This window comes from Octopus sinensis, linkage group LG17 (assembly GCF_006345805.1).
Source record: "Octopus sinensis linkage group LG17, ASM634580v1, whole genome shotgun sequence".
Lineage (NCBI taxonomy): Eukaryota > Metazoa > Mollusca > Cephalopoda > Octopoda > Octopodidae > Octopus > Octopus sinensis.
In genome coordinates, this window is record NC_043013.1 from 50,537,263 (window position 1) to 50,561,402 (window position 24,140).

The 24,140-nt window shown below is 40.3% G+C and overlaps 1 protein-coding gene and 1 non-coding gene across 3 annotated transcripts in view; one reads left to right on the forward strand and one right to left on the reverse strand.

Annotated features, from left to right (window-relative positions):
* Positions 1-7,364: 7,364 nt before the first annotated feature.
* Positions 7,365-7,436, reverse strand: Trnaq-uug. The gene has a single exon. It is a non-coding gene; the product is annotated as a tRNA-Gln (tRNA).
* Positions 7,437-7,894: 458 nt separating this feature from the next.
* Positions 7,895-24,140, forward strand: part of LOC115220910 (WW domain-containing oxidoreductase) — a 447,478-nt gene continuing 431,232 nt past the window's right edge. For both annotated transcript variants that reach the window (XM_029791111.2, XM_036510577.1), the window contains exon 1: positions 7,895-8,013. In XM_029791111.2, the coding sequence (XP_029646971.1) occupies positions 7,910-8,013 (104 nt within the window). In that variant the 5' untranslated portion in view covers positions 7,895-7,909. The remainder of the gene's footprint in view (positions 8,014-24,140) is intronic.

Here is a 24,140-nt window from a genome sequence, read left to right on the forward strand (position 1 = left end):
AAAAAAAAATTTAAGTTAAATTAAAATACATGGGTAGTAATAGTTCTCACATCGACAATGCTCTTCTCAATACGTGCGATGTACCAGTTAAGACAATCTTTTGCACTTCTTGCAGGGATGGTAAGCCAGGGATCATTCTCATATAATTTTCGGTTCCCTTCTTGATCATTCCTAGTGCTCCTACGATCACTGGTATTGTAACCGCCTTGAGATGCCACATTTTCTCAATTTCAATGAGTAGGTCTTTATATTTTCTGAGCTTGTCAAACTCTTTCGCTGAGATATTATGATCACAGGGGATGCTCATGTCGATCAATAAGCAAACTCTATTGTTTTGGTCTTTCACAACAATATCTGGTTTATTGGCTTTGATGGTTCGGTCTGTATGTACTGGAAAGTCCCACAGAATCGTTACATTTTCTCCTTCAGTTACAGCCTCAGGGTGGTGATTATACCACTTGTCGGCAGTTTTGATATTGTAATGCCGACTTATTAGCCAGTGTAGATATTGGCCAACTCTGTCATGTCTTAATTTATACTCCACTGGTGCTAAGACTTTACATCCAGAGATTAGGTGGTCCACTGTTTCAATCATGTCGTTGCAGAATCGGCATTTTGGGTCTGCTCCATTTTTCATCACATTGGCCTGGTAGTTCCGGGTTAATAGGCTTTGATCTTGAGCAGCCAGGATGAAACCTTCGCTCTCTGCTTTTAGCCCTGAGCTCCGTAGCTACAGATGGGTTTGCTTCTGGTCAACATCAGCTTGTTTGCTGCGGGTCACATATTTGCCGTGCAGAGGTTTCTCCTCCCACCTATCAGCCAATTGCTCGTGCGCTTTTTTCGTTGCCATCATTTTCACCTTCTTTGCAACAATAGTTGCCGTACTTCCCTCGGGTTGTTCAGTTTGGGTATCCTGCACGAGATCAATAGCAAATTTTTTGCTTTCCTTTATGATAGAATGAAGCTTCTTTCGTCCTCGTGATTTTCCACGAGCTTTAACATCCAGTCATTCGTTATTTCAAGATATTATTATTATTATTATTATTATTATTATTATTATTATTATTATTATTATCATTATTATTATTATTATTATTATTATTGCCTATGCACAGCTTCTAATGCTGGAGATGTATTACAGTGTCAGCTGTTCACCACCAGTGAACTAAGGTAACACCTCTTATTTTTCGAGCATCTTCCGGAGTATTCGAGCGGTTCAAAACAGTGCAGTTTTCTGCAAGTGCTCCACCCTTATTGCAGCCCCTATTTGTTCATCGTACTTCTTGAAATCTTTGCTCACTGTTCCCAAGGCTCCGACAATTATTGGCACTACTGCTACCTTTTTCATCGACCACAACTGCTTAACTTCCCAAGCTAACTTGTCATATCTCTCGACTTTTCTTTCTTCCTTATCGCATATCTTGTTATCAGCTGGGCATTCTATATCTATGATCCAGCATAATTTGTTTTCTTTCTCAATTAAGTCTATGTCCGGCTTCCTATTCTCTATCTCCTGGTCGCACTGAATCATGAAATCCCATAGGATCTTTGCATTTCTATTTTCAACAATGCCTTCAGATTTGTGGTCGTACCAATTTATTATTATTATTATTACTATTATTGAGTAAGGCAGCGAGCTGCCAGAATTGTTAGCGCGCTGGACGAAATGCTTAGAGGTATTTCAACCGTCTCTACTTTCTAAGTTCAAATTCCACCGAGATCGACTTTGCCGTTTAGGGTCGATAAATTAAGTACTAGTGATCACTAAGGTCGATGTAATTGACTATGTAGTGACGCTATACAGCGGCGCGCGCGCGCACCGTCCATTTTTGTTTCGCGCGTGCGGTGTTTGTGCCTTCACCAAGGCAGAGAGAAAGGGCCCTCTCGCGCATGCGCGAAGCACCGGAAGAAGGACCTTTTTGCCTACGTGGCAGTTAGCCGAGGCAAGGGGATCGTAGGACGTTGACCGCTAGCGTCCAACAGCAGTCAGTGACTTGAGACAAAGCGACCGAGGGCAACGGACGTATATTTTCTCGCTGTCCATTTTTGATAGCAGTCGGCCGAAGGCTTTAACCAAATTGTTGCAGACAACATCATCTTCCTCTTTCCGGACGCCATCTTTGACCAGTGTCGTTAGCATTTGAACACTGTAAATTCTACAGCGATAAGTTCAGCTCTGACACATCTATACCAAAGGGATACCCAGATATACCACTTATTTGTTACTGTCATAAGAGAATAAAGTAGATATATATTATTTACGTCTGCGTCTTGTTGTTTCTGACTGGTAGAATCTGGATTTAAAAGCAACGGATAGTGATTGCACCAACTTGCACCCCAAAAGTGCAAGAGGAGATATTCATTTTTCGTTACACTGGTGACCCCCGACGTGATTCTGGTCTCAAACCAGAGATCACTTAACAACAAAGAAATCCACTTTTTCTGCCAAGTCCGAACACGATAAACTCTACGCATTCATCTTTCGACGATTTGTTTTCCGGCCACCACAAACAGTTATAGAAGGAGCCTTTCTTATTTTACAGACATAATGACGGACGCCATCATATCATCGATGCCTTTTCTCTACCGTCATCACCATCGTCGTCTTAGAACTTCACGTCGTCGTTATCTTCGTCGCCATCAACACTAAGAACAATGTTGTCTCAAGTCCACACCACAGTCGCCTCCACCACCAGTCGCCTTCAACACCGTCGACACAACAAGATGTAAATAGCAACTCGCGGAAGTTTAGCCCACTTGCTGTTTGTGCATGGCACACCAAGGAATTAACAGCCCAGCACTATCTGCGAGATTCTTCTGTTCCAGTTAACCTGTCACAGCATTGAAGCCACAACCGTTACACGATATGTGTCCAATCGGCATCTGCATTTGTGATCTCAACATTCTGTTACAGAACGAACTGCTATTGTGCATCAGGCTGGTAAATTAACTCCATTGTCTGAAATAGCCCTGAGAGACATTTTTTCTATGCGCTGTATTTTTATTTTTGCTCGCATTCACCTTGTTGTATTTTTGTCGTACACACGTACACACACATAAATGCTATCTCTCACATACATACGTCACACATGCTTTTCTCGTTTGTTTTTCCATGCTAAATTTGCCTTTGTGGACACACCTCATTTCTGTAGACCCTAGGGGTCACGTATACATAGAGAGGGTTGTTTGTCCATTATAACGCGCCAGCATGTCACACTTTTGTTCCTGCACGAACGAGGCATATTCATTGCTGTTTTTCGGTCTGGCAAGCCCTATTGCATTCATGCACCTTTGCTACGCACGTGTACTGCCTTGTTTTTGCAACACGTTTGCGTTAGCTTAGTTCTTTTCCCGACTCAAAGAACGTCGGATGTTCACATGCGCTGCGCCTATGTATAGGCGTAATTTTTTCCCTGTTAGACCCCTGTTGGTTACGTAATTAACAGAGAAAATTATCTGTGTCGCGCATCACACCAGCATGCTTGCACTTTTGCCTTTTGTGTTACTAGCGATCTATCTGTCGATTCCATTTCCTCTCCTGCAGCAATTGATTTAACTGCTATTTCGCAGGATCAACCACCTTTAGAGAAGTTGGATTTTAACTTCGCCTAGGTTCATTAACTGTGAGTTTGCTTCCCTTTAGCGGAAGGCTCTATACTTTGTGACGTATCCACCTTCACGAATGCACTTTTGATTTTTGCTCATTTTGAGTATTTTTACTATTTTTTCCTTTTGGTAAATTTCTTGTGTATGATGTAAATTTTGCCATTTTTATTATATTGTGTGCTATTTGGTTATCTGGTATCCACCTTGAGTTTTATAGTCACTACAAGGAATTTTGTGTCGTGCTTCGCACTGGGGTGGAGCTCTGTAGTGACGCTATACAGCGGCGCGCGCGCGCACCGTCCATTTTTGTTTCGCGCGTGCGGTGTTTGTGCCTTCACCAAGGCAGAGAGAAAGGGCCCTCTCGCGCATGCGCGAAGCACCGGAAGAAGGACCTTTTTGCCTACGTGGCAGTTAGCCGAGGCAAGGGGATCGTAGGACGTTGACCACTAGCGTCCAGCAGCAGTCAGTGACTTGAGACAAAGCGACCGAGGGCAACGGACGTATATTTTCTCGCTGTCCATTTTTGATAGCAGTCGGCCGAAGGCTTTAACCAAATTGTTGCAGACAACATCATCTTCCTCTTTCCGGACGCCATCTTTGACCAGTGTCGTTAGCATTTGAACACTGTAAATTCTACAGCGATAAGTTCAGCTCTGACACGTCTATACCAAAGGGATACCCAGATATACTACTTATTTGTTACTGTCATAAGAGAATAAAGTAGATATATATTATTTACGTCTGCGTCTTGTTGTTTCTGACTGATAGAATCTGGATTTAAAAGCAACGGATAGTGATTGCTTCTCGCACCCCCAAAAGGTCCGGAGAAGATCATCACATTTTCGTTACAACTAGTTTCCCCTCCCTAAATTTCAGGCCTTTTATTATTATTATTGAGTGAGAGAGCAGTGCAGGCAATCAAAGTGACATTGGGTAAAATATACGAAGCCCAGTATACCCATCATGACTACCCGTCTGATAAGGGTACACCAAGCACAAGAGCGCAACACGGTCATCTCATATCAAGATTATCAGCGCATGACCTTGCCGGTGGGGCCCAATTAGAATTTTATTCAGGTCGAGTAGACCATTCCACTTGGATCCTCTCAACGCCCACCGGGGGTCGGTAGCGCCCACTTTGAAAACTTGTTTTATACCAAGACAAAACAATGTACATTGATAACACTTCCAATCAGTTAAGACAATAAGCCACGAGAACCACTGCCTGGTACTGCATCGGGGCATTTATTATTATTATTATTAAGTGAGAGAGCAGTGCATGCCATCAAAGTGACTCTGGGGTAAAATATATGAAGCCCTGAACAAGGATTGTTTAAGGATGTTGAACGAAACACCTATGTTTCCAAATGTGAATTATCCAAACCCCAAAGAATCCCTCTCAACACATGGCTATGATGCTCCCCCACTACGTCTGCTCATGATCAGAGATGCACATATCGTCAGCCACCAAGGGACATGCTTAACTGGTTAAGGTCAAACAACTGAGAAGCAAATCTGTGGTATTGAGCGGAATATTTGCTGTAGTCCATCTTTTATACCAAGACAAAACAATATACATGATAACACTTCCAATCAGTTAAGATCAGAAGCCGTGAGAACCACTGCCTGGTACTGCATCAGGGCATCAAATACATGAATGTAAATCATCCCTTATTATTGTTATTATTATTACTGCTACTACTACTAGTAGTAATAGTAATAATTGTAGTAATTATTATTATTATTATTATTATTATTATTATTATTTGTAATAGTAGTAGTAATAGTAGTAGTAATTGTAGTTGTAGTAGTAATATTATCATTGTTGTTGTTGTAATTTATAAGACACGAATGGATTTACATCAAAATATAGAGAAATGTGACTGAATATTCTAAATGATTTAGTCGAAAACACTTACGTAACTATTCTTTTCTACTCCAGACACAGGGCCCGAAATTTTGGGGGAGGAGGGCAGTCGATTAGATCGACTCCAGTATTAACTGGTACTTAATTTATCGACCTCGAAAGGATGAACGGCAAAGTCGACTTCAGCGGAATTTGAACTCAGAACGTAAAAGCAGACGAAATACTGCTAAGCAATTCGCCCGACGTGCTCACGTTTCTGCCAGCTCGCCGCCTTTAAACTTTTAAATATTCTCACCATGTCACTTCTATTTTTATAATAGACTAGCAGTATCGCCCGGCGTTGCTCGGGTTTGTAAGGGAAATAACTATAAAGCATTTTTAGAGAGTTATAGCCAAAAAATAGCAAAAAAATGGAAAAAAAAATTATGGTAAATTTTTTTTGAGAGTTAAAAAGGTCGAGTTGCGTCCCCTAGACAGTCTGTGGTTTGTGTTTCTGATTCTCGACCCCATGTCGAATTTATCGATTTTTTTCAGAACTGGGGGAACTTTTCAAAATTTTCTCTGCGTTAGTTTTGAATTATGACATTGGGCTATGTGTGTGTTAAGTTTCATCAGAATCGGTTGAAAGCCGTGGTCAGGGTGAGGGTACAACCTGACAGACACACAGACAGACAAACTGCCGTTTATATAGAGAGAGATGTATAATATATTCTTAGTCTTAGGCCAGTCACGAACCCAAGGGCTCCTTAACCCGGAGCTTAACCAGGGTTTCATGACTTATAAGCGAATGAAAGTATAATACTGCATCTCAGTCTGAATGCGACACTAGACCGTCACAGAGTTAACCCGTAGCAATTACTGCTATTCATTTTCAACTGAGCTGACTGGAGCAATGTAAAACGAAGTCGTTTGCTGAAGCCCGATCTAGAAATCGAAACCGTGACCTTACGATTGTCAGTTCAATGCCCTAATCTTTTACTCAAGGCAAGAATCTGCTGCTTCTTCTAGAAATCGAAATCGCGACCTTACGATCGTGTGTCTAATGCATTGGTCTCCTGCCAAAGCCTATAATTCGTCGCTCTGTTTAGGAATCGAAATCGCAATCTCACGATTGTGAATCCAATGCCATAGTCTTTTGCCAATAATGCATCGCCTCGTCTCGAAATCGAAACAGCGACCTTACGATCACGTACTCAGCGCCCTAACCAGGCGGCCACGCTGACATCTTCTCATCGTGTATCACAGTTTTGTTATTTTGCTGCTATGTCTCTGTTCCAGTGAACAAAACATTGCAGTCCTACTTATCTCGTGACCGACGGTTTTAGTTACTAGGTTGCGGCCATGCTGGGGCACCGCCTTTAAGAGTTTAGATGTCATATCAACCACTGCCTGTAATTATTTTTTTTTACGATATGTGATTCTTTTATCGGTATCCAACCACTATGTTTTGGGACATAACAAACAAATATAAATACAGGGACCTACGCATACATAATGGGCTTTCGTACAGTTTCCATATACTAAATCCATTCACAAGGAATTAGTCGATCTGAAGCCATAGTAGATGACACTAGTTTAGATTTCCACGCAATGAAATCGAACCCGAAACCAAGTGGTTGTGAAACGAACTGCGTAACTACACAGCTTTACCTGTAACTGTTGCTAGAACGTTCTCCAGATATTCTTATAAAAGCAGGGTAAAAAGCCAAATTTACAAAAAAAAAAAAAAGTTGTTTCGATTTACGATAAATCGAATTATCAATAAAGATATTACTAAGAAAAAAAGTCACACAATGCTGTTTTAAAAAATGAAACGTCTTTTTTTCTATCTAAATAACATAAAAACCTTTTTTACTCTTTGAAAAAATTTAAATTTGTACCATCAGCTAAAAGGTCCTACCGAGATTCGAACTCGGATCGCTGGATTCAAAGTCCAGAGTGCTAACCATTACACCATAGGACCAGGGCTGTCCGCCATTGAGGCCAATATGCATTTTATTCTTTTATGTACACACAACCCCCACCCCCACGATTATACGACTTATGTAGGTATTTGTGGGTGTATATATATATACATATATTTATGCAAAGATGTGTGTACATCTGTATACGTATATACACATCTATTTGTCTATTTGCTTATCTGTCACTCTCTGTCTCTTACGCTTTCTCTATTTCTTACGCTTTCTCTCCCTCTCTCTCTCCATATATATATATATATATATATATACATACATACATACATATATATATATATATATATATATATATATATATATATATATATATATATATAATGTGTGTGTGTGTGTGTGTGTATTTACATATGTCTATATCATATAATAACAGCCCTCCCTCGCACGCCAACCCAAACAGCTGATCGAGTTAGCGGTGAATTTAGAGTTACCTCCCCGTTATTTACATTTTTCGAGAGAAATGGCGGCTACCCTCGACAACATCGTTGATACGGACAGCGAGGACGAACTGCCCCCAGGATGGGAGGAAAGGGTCACCTTCGAAGGAAAAGTCTACTATGCCAAGTGAGTGGACATTCTCTACTCTATCTTTCCTCACTTTATTCCACCCAATTCCGTTCTTCCTAGTAAAACAACTGTCCCATTCGGACGCCGTGTTCAGGCCGAGCCTTTGTTTATCATTTCCCAAAAGGGAGGATCAGGACTTGTTTTCGCTTTTGGTTGCTCGTTTACACTATTTTCTACTCAACGAGACACCTTAATGATATAATATGATGTAGCTGTGTCTATTTGACTTGTAATCTCTGCGGTTGTCGACCACGGAATATAGACAGGGGTTTCGTTTTGATCATCTTACGTTGGGCATGTTCTACACACCTCGTACTATATACCATACTGTATTATATATATATATTACACAATATTATACGATACGATACAACCACACGCTCACGTATATATATATATATATATATATATATATATATATGTGTGTATGCTGTGTTTATGTAAATGTGTGCGTATGTATAAAAACCTACACGCATCTTTGCATTAACACAATATCACATACTACACATTGCTCTTTGCGGCACAATACTGCGCCATGCGGCACTGTACTACGCCACGCTGCACTATACTGCATCACATTGCTCCATAATACATTACAGTTCACTATAATGCACCAGACTATACTACATAACACTGCACTATACTATATTATTCAGTTCCACACTATATTACACTATACTATACTATGCTGTGCTCTGCTACATTGCATTACACAGGACTATACGTTATAGTACTCATTGTACTATACTATGTCCCAATACTATGTAATTTACTATTCTACACTGTACTATGTCATAATGCAATATACTGTGGTACATTACAATACAGGATGGTCCGAAGGTCTTGTTACCCCCTACATATTGTTTATTATTGTCATTATTATTATTATTTTTTGTTTTAGCACAACCCCACCACATGTAATGATTTGGGCCACCATATCGAGTAAGGACCTGATAGGACCCAATTTCTTCGAGCACTATTAACCAGCAATCTTACATGGCCCTGTTGAGGGAGTGGTTTATTCCACAGGTCCAGAGGCTGAATGTTGACCTAAATGATTGTTAGTTCCAACAAGATGGTGCCCTACCCTCACTATGCTATCACTGTCCAAGAATACCTAAAGGAAGTTTTTTGGGATAGATGGACAGAGCGAGAATCGCAACAACTTCCAGCACCTATCGATAGGTCTCCCAGAAGTCCTGACCTCATGTCTTGCGTTAAAGCCCTGTGAGCTATTATCAAGGAGAGAGTTTCACATGAAAGGTACCAGGCTACCCATCATCAGTTGAAGGACGCCGTTCGGTGAGCCTTTGCATCAATCACCAAAGCACAGCTTCAAAAAATATCAGAGAGGACATGTCACCACATCATTTTGTGCCACGAAAATGATGGTGTTCATAGAGATCTCCTCAATGTGTGACAGCATCAATGAAAGGGATTAAAGTAAATCCAGTTCATGCTTTGGATTAATGCTTTACTTGTTCTTCTGTTGTTCTCATGACTCTTTGGTAAAGGGGTAACAACACTTTCAGATCACCCTGTACATCACATGTTGCGCATATTCAATTCTTTATTGCCCACAAGGGGCTAAACATAGAGAGGACAAACAAGGACAGACAAACGGATTAATTCGATTACATCGACCCCAGTGCATAACTGGTACTTATTTAATCGCCCCCGAAAGGATGAAAGGCAAAGGCGACCTCGGCGGAATTTGAACTCAGAACATAGCGGCAGACGAAATACCTATTTCTTTGTTACCCACAAGGGGCTAAACACAGAGGGGACAAACAATGACAGACAAAGGGACTAAGTCGATTACATCGACCCCAGTGCGTAACTGGTACTTATTTAATCGCCCCCGAAAGGATGAAAGGCAAAGGCGACCTCGGCGGAATTTGAACTCAGAACGTAGCGGCAGACGAAATACCGCTAAGCATTTCGCCCGGCGTGCTAACGTTTCTGCCAGCTCGCCACTCTACACTGCACTATATACTATACAGCACTTACTTTTTACCATACTATACTGGCAACGAGGGTTCCAGATGATCTGATCAACAGAACAACCTGCTTGTGGATTATACATGCAAGTGGTTGAGCACTCCATAGATATGTCTACCCTTAATGTAGTTCCCAGGGAGATTTAGCATGACACAGACTGTGACAAGGCTGGCCCCTTTGAATAGCAGGTACTATTTGTTTTTGCCATCTGAGTGGACTGGAACAATGTGAAATAAATTGTCTAAAAGACACAATGCACCACTGGGAATTGGAACTCACGACTTTACAGTCATGAGCAGAATACCCTAACCATTAAGCCACACACCTTCACAAATTAATGTGCAAGTGGCTGAGTACTCCACAGACACATGGTATCACACAAAATGGGACAAGGCTGGCCCCATTGAATTACAGGTACAACACATTTTTGCTAGCTGAGTAGAATGGATGAATGAGAAATAAAGAGTCTTGCTCAAGGACAGTGCACCATTGAGAATCGAACTCACAATATTACGATTGTGAGCCAAATGCCCTAACCTCTAAGCCACATGCCTTCACACCTTACTGTAAGACACCACATTGTACGGAACTATAATAAATCATGAAATATGAGGTATAAAGCGAAGATACATGGCTCAATGGTTAGAGCGTTGGGCTTACAATCATGTGGCAGCGAGTTCAATTCCTGGACCGGGCTGTGTGTTGTGTTCTTCAGCAAGACACTTTTATTTCATGTTGCTCCAGTCCATTCAGCTGTAGGAATGAGTTGCGACATCACTGGTGCCAAGCTGTGTCAGCCTTTACCTTTCCTTTGGACAGCATCAGTGGCATGGAGACGGGAGGCTGGTATGCATGGACGGCTGCTGGTCTTCCATAAACAACCTTCCCCGGACTTGTGCCTCAGAGGGTTACCTTCTACATGAAATCCCATGGCCATTCATGACCAAAGGGAATCTTTACTTTTTTATGAGATATAAAGTACATTAGTTACACTTGACGGGTATTTGTCCTCAACTTGTTTGTTATTAACACAAAGTTCTGGCTGATATATCCTCCAGCCTTCATCAGGTGTCTTGGGAAATTTCGAACCTGGGTTCTCATTCCTAAGATATTTTTTCAATGTTATTATTGTTATTATTATTCAAGTCTCTGTTTGGAATCAAACTTGGGATCTTGGGGTTAGTAGCCCATGCTCTTAACCACTACATCATATGCCTGTGGGCAATTCTGGAGTGAATTTTAGGGCTTATAAAGTAGTTTAGGGAATTAGAGACCAAACTAGGTTCATCAAAATGAAAGTAAAAATGAAACTATGTCTTTGCCAATTTGCAAACCAATATTTCCTTATCTGGAATAACTCCAGATCTGAAAACTGCTTTTGAATCGAAAGTACTCCATTCAAAGCTTGTCCATAGCAATTTCACTTTCCTTGCTCATTGTATCACTCGGTGAGGTAGAACTTGAGACAATATAATCATGAAGCAAACTTTTCTACTCTTGGAACCGTAGTATAAAGAGAAAATTCTTTAAGTTGGTAAAAATTCTGCTATTTTGGACACTAGTCTTCCTTTAGCAAAAAGAAAACTAGGTGAATCAGAAATATTAAATTTCTAAATATCTAATAGAGATATGTATGGTGGTGGGGCGATAGAGTGGTTGTATATTGTCAACTTAACGTGACAGTCCCATAAAGGGAATTACACCACTGCTATTTAGCCCTAGGAAGCATCAATGCTTCCTGTCGGCCTTGACACATTTCCTGTATCCTTATATATTTACGAAGGGGAGACAAACACCCCCAACAGCTAGGACTAGCAACCTGAAGACATGCATGTTTCTGGGTCTTGCCCATCATCAGTCTAGAGTAGCAAGGCCTGCTAGCTGAAGATATCTGTCTAGACTTCATAAATATATATATATATATATATTTTCTTCCTTCAAGAATAGAAAACAAGAGGAAAAGGAAAGAGACAAAAAAATGGTAGTGCTGTGGTAGTTTTGCTACCAAACCTACCCTAACCCTGACCCTTTCTATGAGAGTAAACTGCTGAATGGGCTTACCAGTCAGTGCCAGAAGTACTCCACCTCACCTGCACCTTAATTTATGCCTTTTAACTCTCTCCCCAGCCTCTGTTGCCTCCTCCTCCTTCTTCTTCTTCTCCTTCTATACACCCTACACGTCTCTCCGTCTGTGACTGTCCCACTAAACCCTTGACAAACTGCTATCACCTTTCATATTTGCCTCACCTACACAAACCAAAGACACCAATCTGGCCCTAAATGTCTGCATCTCTCTCCCTCGCTGTGCCTCAAGCAGGATAGTCTTTCATTGTGGACAGCAAGTGTCTTTGCACACATCCCGAGAAACCCACCCACATCCAGAATCACTGGCCCCTTTTACTTTGTTCAGCTTATCCTTGTTCTCAATTCTTTTCCCTTTTTGGGATACATGTATGTATATGTATGTAAGTATGTATGTGTGTATGTTTGTAGTTCAAATTTACAGAAAGTGAAGGAACGGCGAGTAGGTGTATTAGTTTAACACTTAGGGAGAATGGAAAAGTCTTTGATGTTTCAAGCCTATGCTCTTCAACAGAAAGGATTGAGATGAAAAAAATGGAGAGAAAAAAAAATTTGTAGGTATTAATAGTTCAACATGTGTGTATGTATGTATGTGTGCATGTTTGTGTGTGTGTCTTCTGTGCCTTGACATTGTGTGACTGTTGTAAATGAGTGTCACTGTTATATAAGTGGTGTCCTTCATGTCCAGTCTTCCATGAAAACATGTCTGGCCAAAAAGAAATATTACTTTACTTAGAAACAGGTGAAGGTTGTTGACAGGAAGGGCATCCAACTGTAGAAAATATGCTGCACCAAATTCCGTCCAACCCATGTGGGCATAGAACAGCAGACATCAAAACTATGATGATGAAGCTCTTTGGTGCCTAATCCCTACCCAAACAGGCACTTCCAAGAGCAGTTGCTATGGGTACCACACTTTGTGATGGGTACCACAGTTGCCATGGGTACCACTCACATTAATAACACCAGTTCTATCAAACTTCAGCTGCACGTTTACCATCATCATATACTTCATTGCATTTCTTTGGAAACGTCTACCTTGGTAAAATTGTCTATCATTTAGGTGATCACTTGATCACCCAGATCAAGAGATCAATAACAACACTCTTCAGTGCATGTCTGGCCTTTCCCGTGGTTCACCATTCCAACCAGGCCCACCACCACACTGTCGACCACCTCTTGGTGTTCAGTGTTTCTGCTAACCATGGATCTGTATATTCTAAGAAACATAAAAAGTACATCATATTACTCCTCTTCACTTGGAGCACCTTCTTCCTCAGGCTTAAACAAACCTCTTGCTCTTCCTACTCCTCCTTTTGCTCTTCCTGCTCTTCCTACTCCTCCTTTTGCTCTTCAAACTTCCACTTTTGCTCTTCCTACTCCTCCTTTTGCTCTTCCTGCTCCCCCTTTTGCTCTTCCTGCTCCCCCTTTTGCTCTTCCTGCTCCCCCTTTTGCTCTTCCTGCTCCCCCTTTTGCTCTTCCTACTCCTCCTTTTGCTCTTCCTGCTCCCCCTTTTGCTCTTCCTACTCCTCCTTTTGCTCTTCCTGCTCCTCCTGTTGCTCTTCTTTTTCTACCCTCCTTCTTCTTCTTCTTCCTCCTCCTCTTCCTCCCCATCCTCCTCCTTCTTCACCCCTCGATGATTGTTTATCCTTTCCTGTACTTATGTTATCTCACAGACCTGATAAAAAGCTCCCCATCATTTGTGGTCACATGGATTTCAATATCTGCATATCCATTTGCCCACTTGACCTATTTCTGTAACCTAGTTCTTAACTTTTCATCTCCTTGGGTACTAGTTGTAACTGCAAGCTTCTCTATTTATAGCATTCCATTGGCCCCTGTCTTTCGAAAGCCATCCCTGCCTCCTTACCACCACTCCTTCCTTCTTTACTCCTCTCCTTTCTCTTTCTCATGGATATCCCCTTCTCACCCTTGCACAGTTAAACACTACCCCCTACTTCTTGTCTCTTTCCTCTTAGTTCTCCCTTCTTTTATGGAAGGTCTCACCTTTTCTCTTCCCCATACACTTTTGCAACCTCTACACACCCACACTCACAGTTCATCTACACCCCTCCTACCTATTCCCTTCTACTTACCTGAAACCTTGAGGGTCCACACAGATACCTTAACATCCCTCTCTTTTCTAATGTGAGTAGCCATGTAACTCCTCTGCAGTAAGAAATCTGTTGTAATCTGGCGAGATGGCAGAATCGTTAGCACGCCGGGCGAAATGCTTAGTGGTATTTCGTCTACCATTACGTTCTGAGTTCAAATTCCACCGAGGTTGACTTTGCCTTTCATCCTTTCGGGGTCCATTAAATAAGCACCAGTTACGCACTGGGGTCGATATAATTGACTTAATCCGTTTGTCTGTCCTTGTTTGTCCTCTCTGTGTTTAGCCCCTTGTGGGTTGTAAAGAGATAGGTATTTTGTCTGTCTTTACATTCTGAGTTCAAATTCTGCTGAGGTCGACTTTGTCTTCATCCTTTCGGGGGTCGATAAATTAAGTACCAGTTATGCACTGAGGTCGATGTAATCTACTTAATCCCTTTGTCTGTCCTTGTTTGTCCCCTCTATGTTTAGCCCCTTGTGGGCAATAAAGAAATAAGAAATCTGTTGTAATCCGGGGCCCCTTCTCTCATACATTTACTCCTCATTTACCCTTCATCTGTTAGCATAAAACCATCTCCCTTGAGGCTCTCCTTTGGGGCTCATAGTATGGCAACCATACTGGTGCTGGTGTCACAAAAAAGAAGCACCCACTACACACTACACAATGGTTGGCATTAAGAAGGGCATCCAATCATGGAAACCATGTTGGAGTTGACAATGGAGCATGATGCAGTCCTTGGGCCCATCTGATCCTGAAGATCTGCCAAACCCTGCCTGATTTTAAATGAGGATAATGATGATGTGTCTGAAATATCAGAATTTTCCATTCACCATGGTATACTAACTTTCAATAATTTTAATATTAATACTAAAACACTGTTTAATTAGGCCCTCACACTGTAGTCCATACAACCAATGAGACGTACAGTGTAGTCACACACAATACCGCTGATGGTGCAAATATATGAGGTGATATCAAAAGGTTCCTGGATTAGTTATGTTTCATAAAAAATAACTTATTTATCTAAGCTTTTAATGTCATCTCCTTTGAAATAGTCACCTTGCACAGCAATGCACCAGTCCTGGTGTTCCTGCCATTTTGGAAACTTATGGAATCTGGCCTGAAAGTTGTTTTCTGTAAGTGAGATGAGGACCTTCTGCAATTCACTCTCGATCTCAACAGCCGTGTTAAAATGGTGACCTTTGAGCTACATTTTTATCTTGGAGAAGAGATGGAAGTCCACAGGTGCTAAATTTGGCAAACAGGGTGGGTGTGGAAGTGATACCATGCTTTTGGCAAGAAACTCACAAGTGAGAGGAGTCCGGTGAAAAATCTAATTCTTCACACTCCACGGATCCAATCACTTTCACCAAGTGTCCTCCTTCAAATGCATCAAAATGTCACACAGAACTCTTGGTCGATGCTTTGAGCCTGGGGGACAAATTCTTGATGCACAATACCACATTTCTTGGGGTGACACATGTGGCAGCTCTTCCAGACTGCTCATCATCTTCCAGGGATGTTCTTTCACTTTTGAAGTGCCTGTTCCATTTGAAACATTGCATACGACCCATTGCCTCATCACCGTAAGCTTGCCAAAGGATGCTCAATGTCTCTGCAGCAGACTTCCCAAGTTTAACCCAAATTTTCACGTTGGTTCTTTGTTCCTGTCCATGACAAGAATCACAGACTACAGCATACACAGGATCAGGAAATCAAAAATTTCTTAACCTGTGAAGTAAACGCAGGGATGTCACTTGGCATACTGCCTCACGAAGGTCACTGCTCACTCTCACTGTGCACGCAACTGTTGGTGCGCTACAGAAGTAATTGAGGTACGTTTTGATACCACCTCCTATATGTATGTGTGTGTGTAGATATGAATGTATGTATACCATGCACTTCCGTACCAGTTTCACTTACATAACATTGGCCAGCCTCAAGATACAGAAGAAAGAAACTTGCTCAAGGTGCCACGAATTGAGATGGAACCCGAAATGATGTGGTTCTTCATATAAGAAAAGGCATTTGATTGGCAGAGTCATTGGCGCACCGGAAAAATGCTTTGCAATATTTGTTCTGGCTCGTGTCAATCTTTATGTTCTGAGTTCAAACTCTGCTACGGTCGACTTTGCCTTTTGTCCATTCATGGTCGATAAAATAAGTACCAGTTGAACTCTGTAGTAGATATGATTAACTTAGCCACTCCCATGAAACTGCTGGCCTTGTGCCAAAATTTGAAATCAATATTTGTTCTGGCCCTTTATGTTCTGAGATCAAATCCCGCTATGGACAATTTTGCCTTTTATCTCTTCTGGATCAATATGATAGAATAACAGTCAAATACTGGGGGTTGATGGTAGTACTGCTCATTCCTCCCTCCCCTCAAAATGTCTGGTCTTGTACCTTACTCTGAAACAGTTATTAGAACAAAAAGAATGGTGGTGAGCTGGTAGAATTGGTTTTGAGAAATTTTACTATTCTATATTTTGGGGATGAGGAATTATTTACGTTTTTTACATTGGACAGATATGTGTCCTCACCTTGTTTATTGTCATCACAACATTTCAGCTGGTGTTCTCTCCAGCCTTCATCAGGTGTTCTGTTGGAATTTCGAACCCAACTCTTTATTTGACTAATGGGGAACACTGTTCTGATTCCTAACATGTGTTGCTAGTGTTATTTTTCTGTTAATATTATTTTTCAAGACCCTGACTGTGATTGAACTTATATATATATATATATATATAGCGCTGGCTATATATATATATATATATATATAATATATATATATATATATATATATGGCTCAGTGATTAAGGCATTCAGCTCACGATTGTGAGTTTAATTCCCAGTGACGCATTGTATCCTTCAGCGAGACTCTTTATATCACTTTGCTCCAGTCCAAGCAGCTGGCAAAAATGAGTAGCACCTGTAATTCATAAGGGGCCAGCCTTGTCACACTCTGTGTCACACTGAATCTCCCCGAGAATTACATTAAGGGTACACGTGTCTGTGGAGTGCTCAGCCACTTGCACGTTAATTTCACGAGCAAGCTGTTCCATTGATTGTATCAGCTGGGACCATCGTCATCATTACTGACGGAGTGCTGCTATTATTTTATTGTTTTACTTGTTTCAGTCATTTGACTGTGGCCATGCTGGAGCACCACCTTAATTATCTATAATTTGCTATGTATAGCAAATACAAATATCAAAATATGATAAAACACCCAGAAATACCCCAGTAACGTACCCAGTTAATATTATTAGACCAATGCCGAAGGAAAGAATAAAAGTTCTTCAGAGTAAAAGTTAGAATGCTTCGGATATAGTCCTTCGTTGAATACAAGAAGAACGTCCAGGAGAGAGTGGGACAGGAAGAACAAGAGAACGGAAGTTGCCGATGTATGTTCTGTAGAACTACATTCCACGAGACATTCATATCTGCTGTTATCTGTGACACCCACGACATGATTTAGGTATTGGTTTTTTTTTTTGTTCTTTGTGTTGCAGAACAATATTGAGTTTGTTTTTGTTGAGAGAAAAACCAATAGCTTTATTTCGAGTCGTTAAAAAGTCTGGATACATTCTTTGTTTGAGACGAAGTCTTTTGATATTTCCATTCGCACAATCCTTCCTCTGAGTTGTGTTCTATAGCATCGGATATTATGTCTTCATGTCTCACAGACATGAAATACTTTGAACACTTCTGCTTTTTGACAGATTTCATATACATAAATGTATATGTGTGTGTGTGTTTGTGTGTGTGAGTATATGTGTATATATATGTATATATATGTAAATATATGCACTTGCATATACATATATATATATACTTAAGCATCTATGTATATATGTATACACATGTGTATATGTATGTATGTATAAATGTATATGTACATATATATGCAAACATACATAAGTATTCAAATGTATATTTACATAAATATACACACATCATCGTTTAACAATGATGATGATGTTGACATATATATACCCAAACACACACACACACATATACACATGCATGTCTGTGCACACATATATGTACAGTTATATATACATGTATATATATATAAATATGCAGATATATATATATATATGCATATACATGTGCATATTTATATAACATATATATATACACGTATGCATATACATGCACATATATATATGCACATATATATATATCTATATATATATATATTCACACACACATATATATATTCACACACACACATACACACACACACCCTCATATGTTCGCATACACACTCACAGCAGAGACAAAGAGCGACTCTCCTGCGTTAGACAACCACACAAAAGACAACTTAAAAGGTTTTAAGCAATATTTCATCTCATTTACTTTGGAAAAATTTGAAGATTTTTTTCTCACATCTTTTCCTGAATAAATAAGAAACAACACCTCCATCACTTTGAATTTTTATTTTCATTGTTAATATCAATATATGCCTATGTTTATGCACGAATGTGTGTGTATGTGTATATATAAAAATATATAAATGTGTATGCACACACGCACACACACACTCATGCGTACAAATGCACACGTGTGTTTGCGTGGGTATATTTTATAGGGGCAGCTATGGGTGTGTGGTTAAGAAGTTTGCTTCCCAACCATGTAGTCTTTGGTTCAGTCCCACTGTGCAGCACCTTGGCCTGGTCTCTTCTATTTTAACCCCCAGGTCATCTAAAGCTTCATGAGTGGATTTAGCAGATGGAAACTAAAAGAAGCCCTACATAATACATATATGCATACACACACATGCATACATACATACATGCATACATACATACATACAGGCATACATACATACATACATACATACATTTGAAGACCACAGATCCAATCCATCACTGGAACTGTAAAAATCTGTAAAACTTTCTGGAAGTTTAGCGTTTAAATATCTATGAGCATGTATAGGTATGAAACTACATGCATAAGAAATACATACATAAAGCAAAACATACAAATCTGCACATATACATATATACATAAGTACATACATTCAAGCAAAAATACCCTGTTGTTGATATTGAAGTTCCAATGAAGGAGCCTTGAATCTAGGTTAGAAACCAGCTCTTTCTCTGTTAGCAAGAAATCTTGAAATAAGACTGAACAATGATATATATACATGTATGCATATATACATACATTCACATACATACATTAGGTGGCGAGCTGGTAGAAACGTTAGCACGCCGGGCGAAATTCGTAGCCGTATTTCGTCAGTCGTTGCGTTCCAAGTTCAAATTCCGCCATGGTCGACTTTGCCTTTCATCCTTTCGGGGTCGATAAATTAAATACCAGTTACACACTGGGGTCGATGTAATCGACTTAATCCCTTTGTCTGTCCCCTCTGTGTTTAGCCCCTTGTGGGTAGTAAAGAAATATATATACATACATGCACATACTGTGTGTATATTTGTGTGAGTGTGTGTGTGTGTCCATTTGTTTTGACATAGTTGGAAACAAATGAAGGTTGGTGATAGGGAAGGCACCCTGCTGTAGAAAAAGCATCACAACAAATTACATCTGAAGCTTACAAACAGAAAAGTGATGTTGAATAATGATTTCGTGTGTCCCCACGTATGTATTTCACACTATCATGCTAAGGGCCAGACTACCGGATATTCTTATCCACTGCTGGTCACAATGTGATTTGCAGCGTTTTAGCTTCTGAATGATGCCACCCAGCTGGCTAAGTTAGGCAGGCCAACATTCACCCCTGATCGAAAGGGTAATCCATCGCAAAGTTACCCATTCAGTGTTTTCCTCAAGAACAAACCACGATGCCCAGCGCACCTAACCATTAGGCTACCCACCTTCACACATCTACACACACACACACTTGGATAAAAATCCAAGGCTGTGTAGATTTTAGAACATTTATAAATAGAAGATCTTCTATTTATAAATGTTCTAAAATCTACACACCCTTGGTTTTTTTATCTCATTACGGAAAACAAATTTTTAATATACACATGCTGATATATGACCTAAGCTGGACCCCTTATTCGCATAATTACCGAACCTGGAACTTAACTATGGTCTATTCATAGCACCTATTCAGCATTACCTAACACCTTTGGGTCTCACTGACCCCATTACGTCTCATAACCTATATATATATTATATATATATATATACTGTAGATAAGTAAATTGAGTACCTTATTTACTGTGGTTAACCCCGACTCAACCCGGGACCTACATATATATATATATATATATATATATATATATACTGTAGATAAGTAAATTGAGTACCTTATTTACTGTGGTTAACCCCGACTCAACCCGGGACCTACATATATATATATATATATATATATATATATATATGTTTATATACATATACACACATACATACCTCATTCTGTGCATTGTATATTCTTTGGCTATCTTAGCCCAAGTCATTTATGAATGTTTAAAAGAACTCCTCCTCCAAAACAAATAAATATATAAAGTTGATAACAACAGCACCACTAACGATGACAAACAACCACTTTCTGGAATTACAAGACTTCATAGAGATCTCTGAGTAGAAGAAATCTTGGAGGACTGAGAGCTAATTTCAATGTACACAAAACCCGAGAATCTGATCTCAGTGATTCTGTCGCTTGTAATCTGTTGTTTTGTTGTCTCACATATAAAGAAGTAACAACAAGGAAATATTTGAAATATAATCATTTCAACAGTTTCCTTTTTGTTTTTCTTCTGCTGTTTTGGTATATAGTTACAGACCTTTCCATTCAGGGTTCAAATCTGGTTAAAGCCAAATTTTGCTTTTCACTTTTTGACGTTTGAATCACCCTTTAGCAGTTAGACTGGCCATAACCGGGCCTAAACAGTCTACCAGTCTTAGGTTCAAACTGGCCAGATCCAGCCTCTCACACCTAACCTACAATGTCATTCTAGAAATATACAACCACATCAAAACCTTGTAACAATGAAATAATGCATGATTAATTGAAAATAACGAGTAAAGAAGCATTACATTTGACAGAATAATCTGAATGCATTAAAATACCAGTAAGATATTAGGGTCAATGAAATTGACTAATGCCTGGTCCCTTATTTCAGGCTGAGCTGGCAGAATTGTCAAAGCTTTGAACAAAATGCTCAGTGGCAGTTTTTCTGATTCTTTTCATTCTGAGTTCAAATCCTGCCAAAGTTGATATTGTTTTTCATCTTTTTGGGGGTTGATAAAATTAAGTTTATAGGTGTAGGTGTGGCTGTGTGGTAAGAAGTTTGCTTCCCAACCACATGGTTCTGGGTTCAGTCCCATTCTGTGGCACCTTGGGCAAGTGTCTTCTGCTTTGCTATTGCTTCCCCGCTATATTATCCTCCAGTAATTATCGTAGTTGTTGTTCATCTCCCCTCCGTTGTCCCCCAGTTGTTGTATAGTCATTCTTGTCCCCTCCTCAGCCACCCAATGGCTATCAATCTGGCAAAGTAACATTCTATACTGTCAATTCTATTTAGGTCCTGGCCATGATCAGTTTAACTTCTTCCATTCATTTAATACCAATAATATTTCACTTTCTCAGATACAACTGCAAATTCTTGTTTTTGTTTTTTTTTCCTGTTTCTGTACCCAGAAGTTTAGGGTTTCAAATTTCCTGTCCCCAAACCATTTCTCTCCCCCCCCCTGCTTCCCTGCAACTTTTCTTTTGTCTCTCTTTGGCATTTTCTGTCACTGTTTATTACACAGCATTATATTTCACCAAGATAAGAATCTGTGACAAAACGATGTTTCGGGGTTGGGGCCCATCCTACTGCATAATATTTTACTCCGCTCTGCTAACGATCACAGGGTGAGCAAACACCCTCTCTCTCTCTCTCTCTCTCACCCACCCACACACACACACATGTACATATGCACACACATACACATGCACACATTTGTGTACACATGTATACACATCAATTATTTCTTCCATTAGTTTGTGAAAGAAGCAGTGTAAGGCCTGTAGACCTCTGCATACTGATTAGATTGATGGGGTTATTGTGTAGTTTGAACATCTGCAAGAACCTCCCCCACCTCAAAAAACCCACCCACATGGTTGTATGTGCATTTCTGTGTGTATCTGTGTGCACATGGATGCATGTGTTTGAGTGTGTGTGTATGCGTGTGGGTTCCAGAAGGTTGCAGTTCTGGGAAGGAGTTGATTGAAGAAATATTTTGTGTGAAAAATCTGGGAGGGAAAACAGAGTAATGTTAACAAGAGACGAAGAGGTGGCATTGTTGTGCAGGCGTCTGGGTAGAGGGTGGATGAGGCTACCCTGTTTAGAAGAGGCAGAGAGGAACATCTACTGCTGCACCCAGGAGCCAATGGTTGTAGTGTGTTGGTAAATGTCTGTCAATCAGTCCAATGAATAAAATATTTTACATCATCATCATCATCATCATTTAACGTCTGTTTTCCATGCTGGCATGGGTTAGACGGTTTAACAGGAGCTGGCAAGCCAGAGGAGGGCTCACTGCTCCAGGCTCCAATCATTTGTTTTGGTATGGTTTCTATGGCTTGATGCCCTTTCTCATGCCAACTACTTTACAGAATGTAGTGGGTGCTCTTTATGTGGCGCCAGTATGGATGCTTTTCGACTGGTACCAACGCAGGTGCTTTTTATGTAGCACCAACACAGGTGCTTTTTTCGTGACACCAGCACAGGTGATTTTCATGTGGTACCAGCACTGGTGGTTTTTACATGACACCAACACAGGTGCTTTTTACATGACATGCCACAGGCGCTTTTTATGTGGCACCAGCACAGGTACTTATTATGTGGCACCAGTACAGGTGGTTCTTACATGGGTATAATCTGAGCAAACTGGATCTACATTAAAATGGTTGCTTGTGTAACTAATTTCCCAATCACCCCAGATATGTGAACGTGACTCTAATGTGGGTCTCCTTTGACCCCTGCAAAGATCTAATGAGACATGATTAAAGTGATTAGGGCCGAGGTACTTTATTACCTCAAAAAGGGAGTCTAGTCTTTGAAATCCATCTTCATCATCATCAATCACCGTTTTTACATCCACTTTCCCATGCTTGCATGGGTCAGATAGTTCGTTGAGGCAAATTTTCTATGACGAGAATGCTCGGTAACAATTATCAAAAATGTGGGCCATATTACCAAGCCAAACTTGCTTGTAAATGAAGCTAAGATTTTAAACACACACACACACACAGAGGTACAGGCGTGACTGAGTGGTAAGATGTTTGCTTCTCAATGACATGGTTCTGGGTTCAGCCCCACTGCGTGGCACCTTGGGCAAGTGTCTTCTACTATAGCCGTGGGTCAACCAAACCCTTGTAAATAGATTTGGTTGACAAAAACTGAAAAAAAAGGCTGTTGTGTGTGTATAAATATATATATATATATATGTATATATATATATATGTGTGTGTGTGTGTGGGTTGTGGCGCTCCGTTGGTTATGATGACGAGGGTTCCAGTTGATCTGATCAACTGCTGATGAAATTAACATGTAAGTGGCTGAGCACTCCACAGACATGTGTACCCTTAATGTAGTTCTCGGGGAGATTCAGCGTGACAGAGGGTGTGACAAGGCTGGCCCCTTTGAAATACGGGTACAACAGAAACAGGAAGAAAGAGTGAGAGAAAGTTGTGGTGAAAGAGTATAGCAGGGTTCGCCACCACCACCTGCCGGAGCCTCGTGGAGCTTTAGGTGCTTTCGCTCAATAAACACAATGCCTGGTCAGGGAATTGAAACTGCAATCCTGTGACCACAAGTTTGCTGCTCAAACCACTTGGCTATTGTGCCTCCACTATATATATACATATATATATATATATACACACACAGGTGAGCACATAAGCGCAAAACAAGGTGGAAAGAATAGTACTCAAATACCAAAGGTTGAGCAATATTCT